Here is a 9542-nt window from a genome sequence, read left to right on the forward strand (position 1 = left end):
CAGTCCCTTCCTGTGAAGGAGAAGGCCAGCCAGCAGCATTTAATCCAGGTGCTCGCACTATGGGCTAAGCCTGACCTACCACACAATCATAAAGCAGTACATTAGGAACAAAGCAACACAGCTTCCTGTAACAGAGAGACACTTAAGCAGTAGAGTATCTTCCAGAAGACTGCCACCTAACACCATTCTAGGCAGGTTTTAGTGCAGAAGCTTTTTACAAGGGTATTACCTAACTTAAGGTCCTGAAGTTATGTACCACAGCTGATGGCTAGTTTTTGTGTGTATTTATTCAATAAGTCTCCATTAAGAAGCTTCGAATTCAATAGTTTATTTATAATTGTAAAAGCATAAGTGTTACATACATTGAGTAATTGCATATTTGTTAGAATCGTACCTACTCAGAAGATTGGTGTGTGCAAAGACAAGACAGTCATGCTTAGATTTCCCCCCAGTAGTTTGTTGCTTTACTATTTATTCCCCCCTTCAGTTCAGTAAAATTTCCATAGAAACAGAGTGAGGAAATATAGATATATAATAGGTAGAGTTATTGAAGTGTACGACGACAGTTTGACAACATCACATAGGCCCTTTAGAACTACTGAAGGGAGACATCTGCCTAGTATTTAAAAGGGCAAAAACTGGACCAGGCAAGAGTTACAGCAAACAGGCAACAAGCCTAGTTACAGTTCACTCAAACCATTTGTATTTATAGCTTGTTATGAACAAGAGAATCGGCAATCACATCATTCCAGAAGATATCAATGGGGTACGTATACACACACATTAAAAAAAAATACATGTATGTATATACATTTAAGTAAGGCAGGTATTTATTTCAGGCTCTTAAAACGTTTTTCCAGCCCCTTTTCCTATTAATACAGCATATGTTGCCATTTTATTGCTAAAGAAAGCGTACCATCGTTGCAAGCAGAACAGCATCAGCACTGGCTTTAGTTAGCAGTCCAGTTGAGTTAATAAGGTTCAAGACATATTATTACTATGGAAGAATATTACTGTTACAGAAATACAGAAGACTAGTTGACTCCTATTTAGATCGCACCAAATCATTCTCTTGACATAGTCTGTAGTTAACAGTATCACTAAAAAGCAGAACAGCACCATTTTGGAGCAACAGAAAGAGATACTAAAATACTACTTCCCCATCTTTTACTAAGTTGTTGTATTTAAAAAAAAAATACACATGGGAAGGATGAGGACACAGACTTCATCTGCTGCTCTAACAATGCTTTCTTCTGTAAGAAAGGATGCAGGACACTTGAGCTCATCCAAATGTAAATTCTAATATGAATGGATATGCACGCCATTATCTTTGCATAAGTAATAATAGTTACTTGTTAGTATGACTTACAAGGTGCACTCTCGAAGTTTTTTGTCAGCCTGCTTCAAGGAGATCCAGGTGTTTAACATGTTTGATCGCAGTTTGGCCCACACCAAATGGTTGTTTAACCCAAATATCTGGGCAGCAAACTGGGCAGCTCCTTCAGGTGACAGAGTAGTAGGGCAGCCAAGACCTGCAGAGAAGAGAGCGCCACTTACCAAAGTGTATTTTATAGTCAAACAAAACACTGCCTCCAAAGAACGATTTAAGACAGTGTTTGTTTCAGCCTCCAGGAACCCCATGATCTAGATTTAAAGCTACTGAAGTAGTATGTGTTCCACTACTTCTAACATAACTGCTTCATGGCATTTTAAACCAAAAGCCAGCATTCCAAATGACTCTCCTATAGAGAGGTAACAGACTTCTGGGCCTCCTAGTTGCCAAGCACACGTTCAAGTCACTAACAAAGTTAAATCGTACAGGTAGCAATGCGCTGAAGTAATAGAGTTACGCTCATACCTACACTGATTGTGGAGAAAGATGTTTTTTGATCTTTGATCATGAGGAAAATGCAGCTCTGTAGCTCAACGAAATTCAATTATTTAGATCCCCATTAATACTAATTCCAATTTCAAACTGGAATGTTTAGCAAGGATAAGCCAAGGTTTATATTTTTCTGAAGATTATTCCTATGCAATCTTTGCTCTGTCTATTGGTCTTTTTGCCATCAAGAAGTCAAAGACTGCATGCAAGATATTTCTAAAGACTTTGCTCAGTCTTTAGACGATCCAGCTACTTTTCCAGTGTTTTGCCGTGTGTGTGTGTGTGTCGTAACATATACGTGCACACACCAGAACAACAACAAAAATAGAGTAGGTCAGAACAAGAACATGAGTTGAAGATCATCTTACCACTGGGTAGTCTGAGAGAGGACCACACATCCTGAGTACCCCAGTCAGCTGAGAGTGGAGGACAGTTGACAACTGGGTAAGCAGTGTTACCAGACATTACTGGCCCCAAACCGTTGCTTCTGCCAGCTACTGCAACAAACACTGTTGGGATTCCATCTCCTGTGGGGGAGGGGAGGAGGGGGAGCAGAAGACATTCAGAAATAAGTAATCCACCTTGTTCTCTACCACTTGCTTTTGTGGGAACTTTATCCGAGACTCTAAGTCTGTTTGCAGTTATTTTGTCAATTCCATTACATAGCATGAGAGTTTTGTGTCCAAACTTTCCCACTTTACAGAAATATCTTCTGAATCTTGCAGCCTTAAATCCCAGCTACTGGTTTACCACAACTGAAGTTAGCATATCTTACTCTGTCTCTGAGGGGAAGTCTCAGTATCAGAGGAGTAAGTGCTGCTTAGCTTTGTAGAGAACATAACCATTAAACCTCTGGCATCTTTAAGTGTTCCTCTCCTTAAATTTTACACAGTTCACCTCAAAACGTGTTTCTCAACTATGGTTACCACAGATGTGGTTTCACCAAGTAGAAAGTATACTCCCACAAAAATAAATAGTTCTTATCTCTCCTCTGCTAGGCTATATACACTTCTGAAGAGGTGTCAAGTTTTCTTGGTAAAGATTAGAATTTAAATCAAGAATCTTTTTCTCACAGCATCTAAAATAACAAGGAAGAGTATTTTCGTTAAACAGGCAGGAAAACATGATAGGAGCAACATCTGCCTTGTAAACAACACATAAGAATATTCAGAGTCAGCTAGAGAAACTATCACTCTTCCTCATTTCAGAAGGGGCAGCATCACCAGCAAGATGCTACAGTAAGTGTATTAACATGATCAAGGCTTGGGCAAAGTAGTTCTGGTACTGGGATAAAAGCAGGGGTTAGACTTTGAGTAATGGAAGCTGTGCCCAGGCAGCAGGACAATACATTACTCTGTAATTGCTTAGTGCAGTCTATAACCTGTCATTATGTAATTAGCAAGTATACAACAGCATCGTAACAGCTTGGTGTTCTGTTTAACAAAAAAAAAAAAAACACACACACCAAACCCCACAAATCTCCTTAAGCTGCGAGGTCATTCTTGAACATGATACTGTTTCAATCCAAATCAGTAGTTCTTTGGCATTTACCTTCATATTCTGCTTTGATCCTCAGGGTTTCATCTGGCCCTTTGTGAGCAGAGGTCACTCTTAACTCACAAGGAATTCCAAAGGCTGCGCATGCCTTTTTTATTTTTTCACAGTGACTGAGGTCAGAAGGAGATCCCATCAACACCACAACTCTGCCTTGGCTCTTTGTTTTCAGAAGCAACTAGGGAAAAGAGTGAAGCGGGGCGAGGGAAAGAAAAGCAGTCAACAGGATTGAAGACGTGGTTATTGAAGTCTAGATATGCTGTTCATAAAAACAGATACCTCCACTCTTTCTGCAACCCATTCGAAGTTTCTCTTAACCATTTGCAGTGCTTCAGGAGTCACTTCTTTCAGGTCCCGGTAGGACTGAAAAAAGGAAGAAAACCCAAAACTGAAGTTAATGTGTTTTGGCTACACAAAGAACTCATTTTTGCTACCATAATTGATAAGAATACCCCGACTGAAATATTTATGCAGTTTCTAACAATTCCACAGGAAGGAGAACAGAGATTGGTACAGATAAAGGAGAGAGTGGATATGGAAGCAAGGAAGAGCTATTTAATGAAGAACCATCTCAGTAGGTGTAAACAACCTTCTACATTACAATTCATGGCCATTTGCAACATGAAAGGCTTTTAGCCATGAGGGTATGAAGGTTTTGGAAGCTTCCCAAAGGGTAAGTTTAAGGAAAAACATACAGCTTTTTTAAAATTGGATTTGTAACGACATGATTGCCTGCAGTAGCACTGCACTAGCCAACCTAGGTTCTGCATGATGTTATCATGTACCTTACTTTAGGGAGACAAGCAAAAGCACTGTCAGAGCAATTCACTCAAGCATGCCAGTATGTAATTCAGGTAAAGTAAACAACAGAGCAGTTCTGCTTCTCAATTTAAAAGTAATACCCCTCCTCCGACAAACCCACTTTGAAATCTTCCCCTGTGGCTTACAGCCACTTTCTCTCATAGGGTCTCTGTTACTAGTCTCAATGACTGTCACAGAAGCTCCACGGCAGCAGCATGCCCAAACCGGTTCTTTCATAACTACTTATCTAGTAATTCAGAGATATTTGACAAGTGTAATTGCTACAAGTTTAAATATAGGACAAGTTTTATTTCAAACCTATGTTTGCAGCCCTCATATGTGGACACAGTCTGTTAGTAACACTTAGAGACGACCGAATATTGAATTCGAGCTTAACCAAGATAAATAATGAAGAAAAGCATCCTCCCTGCAGATCCCTCTTATGTATCACCAGATCTCTACTAGTAGAGGATACCACTCTGAATAAACAGAGAAACTTGGAGGCAGACCTGGGAACCAAAGCTTCTATTCTTCCTACCAATTTGTTGAGCTATTTTATTATCTGCATAAGTCAGAAATTTTTATTACCCCTGGAAGCTCCACGCTTCATTACAATAGCTCCAGTCAATAGTGCTGTTGGGCATTCCTACTGAAGACATACAGGCAGAGGATTTTTTTTTCCTACCATAAACCAGATGATAATCAACTATTTAATGAGAACAGGATTGGACATTAGGTACCCTATGAATACTCTGTAACAAGATAAGACTATCTAGAGAAAGCCACTCTGAAAGCAGATGTTTAACTGTAGGGTTTACTTTTTTCATTCTCCTTCCCAACTGACTTAAGAGGTAAAGATTAAAACACTACCTGTTTGTCCTTCTGCTGACTTCTGTCTCCTGATGGCCACAGTCTCCATGAATCATTATCAATAACATCAGCAAGAACAATTTCTTTTGTCAGAATATTAACACCAAATTCAATCTAAAAAGACAATAAGCATCCTATTTTAGGAACTATACAGTGATATATTTCCTGTCAGAACCAGGATCGTGAGAAATCAGATGCTTATACCTTCAGGTCTACCAGAGTGCAGTTTTGGGGCTGCCATGATTTTTCTAGGATCTCAAAAATAGCTTGAGTAGAACGAGCCATAATATCCACTTCAGTCTGGCCAATAGTAAGTCCAGCAAAACAGAATTTTGCTTCAATTAGCTGCTCCTCAGACCACTGTGGATCATTATTAGCATCATCCTGTTAAGAAAACCAAAACATATACATCATGTAATTTAAGCTTGCTAGAAAAGGAAAATAACCATTAGAAGATAATGCTAGGTTTTGTTTGTTTTTTTCAAAAAACAGATACAGGCTTCAAACTAGTATTTTATGATTAGCACTAAAAAAAGTGACAGCAACATTGAAAACACTTGTTGTAACACCTGAACATCTTTAAAAGCACTTCAAGTTTGGACAGTGCCCCAGGAGTGACAGGGTACACTGCAACCACCACTTCAGGTCATCGTTCAGGAGACACTTCTTTCAGCACGCATTCCCAAGGGAGTTCATAATCCTAAGTGACTAGCTAGCTGCTTAGCCTCACCATGTGAGTACTGTTTATTTTAATTTCTTCAAAAACATCAATACATCTGTTTCAACTGATGCGTTAGGCTTATGCCTAAAAAATCCTTATACCTTATAAATAAAACATTTTTCTATTTTATGTACAGTTTGGCTTGTTATTCTTTGATGGCCCTGTAAGCCAGTAGTACATTATATGCACTTCAGACAAAACAGCTGTTGGACAAGAATGCAAGAAAACTTTAGGCTGGCAAAACTACCAATACAGTAAGAGGATTGGTCAGCCACTAGCGCTACTTGCTTTGTTTGTCAGCATTTTAAAGGAGATAATACAGAGTTCTAGCTCTGTTTGATTAACATCACAGGAAAGGAAACTTACCTTGTAAAACATCTCAATTTTGGGTGGGTAAAACTTATACCCTTCTTTGACACCAGGGTTTCTTTTGAGGAAGGAGCCAGTAGCAATTCTTCTGCACACCCATTCAATTGGGATCATTTCACAGTGAGCTGCTATGAATGCTGTATCACTCTGTTTCCTGACAAAAGCTGTTTTGATTCCTAAATATAAAGATGGCAGCTTAGTTCCATTACTAGGCACACTCCACAGTTGAAACAAGACTCACAAACATCTTTAATTTTGAGTACAACTGAATCTTGTTCTTCTCTGGACTTAAGGGACACACTGAAACTCTTCGGGTATTTTAAGCCCAATCTGGCCTTGCAAAAGACACTCAATAGTCATCTTCCACAAGTCATTAGTTTTGCCAATTTTATCATACAACGCTCGCTTGTAGCTCAGAACCTTATGCTCTGGTCAGAAATCCTATTCTTGCAAGTAATTTTGTTAACAGAACTTTAAAAAAAAAACTATCCCTCACAATGGTTTGTTTTTAAACAAAAGTTAGCAGCATCAAGTACCCAGCCATGCTCTGTGGTGGAAGATCCGTTATACATAACAGTAATTGAAGGCTTTCAAAAGAGTCAGGGAACATGGTAGTCTTTACTACTTTGTTTAATAAACGAGGATGGGGCAGGAAAGAGAATGACTTAGTCCTCCCTTTCATTACAAACTAACATTTATTTAGGGCACTAGATTTTAGTGATTTGTTAGGCAAAAGACATTAAGACTCAGAAGCCCATGCACACACACAAACCTGCTGCAGCAAGTCAACCTTCTTACATAATTCTAAGGTGACCCCATATTAAACAGGTACAGCCAACACGTGCAGATAGGCACTGTAAGTGCTAAATGGCTCTTTTTTTCAATTTCACTCTTGGGGAAAGTCCCACCTTTCTCCTCCCAGGGCAAGACAACTGCCAAGCTCAGTTGGCATCTGCCAGAAACATAAGACAAAGGAGCTGCATCCAGTCAAACCAAGAAGTAGCTCCATTCCATTCCACTGCCAGAGCCATAAAGGAAGAATTGAAGTCTTAAAATATGGTATTAACATTGACTCTTCAGATTTTGTTGCCTTGCGCTCAAGGGCAGAATGATTTAAATAATCAACTGCACATTAAGTCACTTCTAAATCCAGGCATTAAGGCCCCCACATGGTTTACTACTACATTTTTCATCAGTGCGGATGGGTGCTTTTGAAGGGCTGACATTAGCTCTATTATAAAAGGGAGAGAAACTTTAACAGAACTTCGTAAATCATCACCTTTGAAAGAGTAGGTTAAGAAGAGTTGCGCAAAGCAAGCAAAATACTTCTACGATAAGGCATTCACATTATCTGCCATTTACACCAGTCAAATAAGCAAACCGGAGAAGAACCCTGAAAGTTCCTTTGTTGCTTTAAAATGCAGCTACACTCTACTCTGCATATTTTTCCACAGCACCTTAAGTTACTGAGTACAAGCCATTTAAGGATCTTTGAGAGGTCTACAGCATGGCTTCTTCACATTTAAAGTTCGTATCTGTAGGATATTAAATATTTTGATTGTTATCTTAACTATTGCCATTTAAGAATTAGGCAAAGCATCTCATTAATTGTTCCTAAATGAAAACTGGCAGTTTTAATCAACTGCACATATAATCAGAAAGACCTTGGAGGCTTCTTTGTACTGTATGCACAATAGACTTCCCAAGAAAGGCAGTAACTGAAGGTTATACTGAATGACTTGATGTATCTTTGTCTCAGCCCGTATTTTAAGAACTACTTGCACAGAAATATAGGTAGATACAACTGTACAGAAACTATCTTTCTCTTCCCCACATGTGAAGCATGCTAGGATTTTACTGTTTGACTGAGAGCTATTACTACACCTTACAACAGATAATACAACTTTTATTGTTGTTGAGAGTTACAAGGAGTAACTCAGCTGGTACTTGAAGCAATCTTTGTGCAAATGCTTCAAAGTGCACCGAGCACACAGCTATAAGCGGTGTTAATGAAGTTTCCTGGTGCCTGTGTTATAGCACTGTTTGCAGACTCAAGTTAGAAACCCACCAGCGCAAACTCCTCTTTACAACTTGCACACTCCTCAAAGACACTTCAAAATGCTTTCTCAAAGTGAAGACACTGGCTCAATTTTTGGAAGTGTGGTGCAAAACTTGAGGGACTCAAGCTAGTTACGTATTCCATGAAAGCTTACTTCTAGCATCAGAAATATTTTGAGTCTTTTAAAGTTCACATTAAGTTCCTGATACATTCAATACAGGCCGATATATGCATTTGCGACATAGTCCTCATAAGTGTTTAGGTACAAAGCGTACAGAAACTGTACGTTGATATAGCACACACAACTGAGAGAAGAGAAGAAAAAAAAATATAAAAAGATGCTCTAATGCTCTAATTTTATCTTTTAACATTCTTACACAAATTCCACACAGCTTAGACAGTCCGGTAGTGCCACTAGCTAGCAGTGACTTCTATGCAGGCAGATGTGCTAAGAAAGGCGAGATGCATCCACTCCGGCATTACAGGCAAGGGGGCGTGGGGGTAGGGAAGCACTGACAGAAGTAGAGGGGAGGATCAGGGGTGTGTCCAAACAAGCAGGAGAAACTATCGCAGTGCTATCTGCGATTAGATTACTTCAGATAGTCTCAGGTTCCCGACGAACACCCACCCAGCTCTGTAGTACCAGAGGGAAAGTGTAACTAAAAACTATTAGACGCTAAAAAAAACCCATCAGAGCTTCAAGGCAGGGTAAACCAATATATAGAAACAATTCTGTTTTGTAACAATACCTGTGATACACAGGCACGTAATTCTACCTTTGAAATACTTACCAGCTTCTTGAAGCAACTGAAACACACAGCTAGTTGTTGTATTGGAAATGGCAGCCTTCCCTTCCATTCGGTCCTTCCTGGCTGCATTTCCCGCTGTTATTTGGTCCTTTGACTGCATGAGAACACATCCCGGGATATCTGGCAGCTCGTACACTTCTTTCGTTTTACCTTCATTAACTTTTTTACCAAGTTTCAGGTCTAGAGAAATAAATAAAGACCAAAAAAAATCAGTTTTAGACTGAAACAAGTTTTTTCCTTCTGCACCCAAGCCCACCGAGCTCGCACGCTTTACCAGCTGCGTGCAGAGCGGGACCCAGCAGGGTCCCACGTTGCAGCCAGCGACCACGAAGAGCACGCTACGGCCCCATCTACGGGGCAACTCGGCCAGGCTTCCCGCCCAGCAGGGAGGGCGAAAGCGGTCGCGGCGAGACTTCTGCCCGCGCGGCTCCGGCGCCCCGAGGGACGCGGCAGCTAAAGGCGGGCAGCTTCCCGCCG

At 40.1% G+C, this 9542-nt stretch overlaps 1 protein-coding gene across 1 annotated transcript in view; it reads right to left on the minus strand.

The window, feature by feature from the left end:
• Positions 1-308: 308 nt before the first annotated feature.
• Positions 309-9542, minus strand: part of LOC103926342 (multifunctional protein ADE2) — a 19515-nt gene continuing 10281 nt past the window's right edge. The window contains exons 2-9 of the mRNA XM_009335205.1: positions 9048-9245; positions 6195-6373; positions 5312-5491; positions 5108-5221; positions 3716-3799; positions 3434-3614; positions 2251-2409; positions 309-1532 (exon numbers count right to left, since the gene is read on the minus strand). Coding sequence (XP_009333480.1) covers positions 1366-1532; positions 2251-2409; positions 3434-3614; positions 3716-3799; positions 5108-5221; positions 5312-5491; positions 6195-6373; positions 9048-9245 — 1262 coding nt within the window. The 3' untranslated portion in view covers positions 309-1365. The remainder of the gene's footprint in view (positions 1533-2250; positions 2410-3433; positions 3615-3715; positions 3800-5107; positions 5222-5311; positions 5492-6194; positions 6374-9047; positions 9246-9542) is intronic.

This window comes from Pygoscelis adeliae, unplaced genomic scaffold (assembly GCF_000699105.1).
Source record: "Pygoscelis adeliae isolate BGI_AS28 unplaced genomic scaffold, ASM69910v1 Scaffold21, whole genome shotgun sequence".
Classification (NCBI taxonomy): Eukaryota; Metazoa; Chordata; class Aves; order Sphenisciformes; family Spheniscidae; genus Pygoscelis; species Pygoscelis adeliae.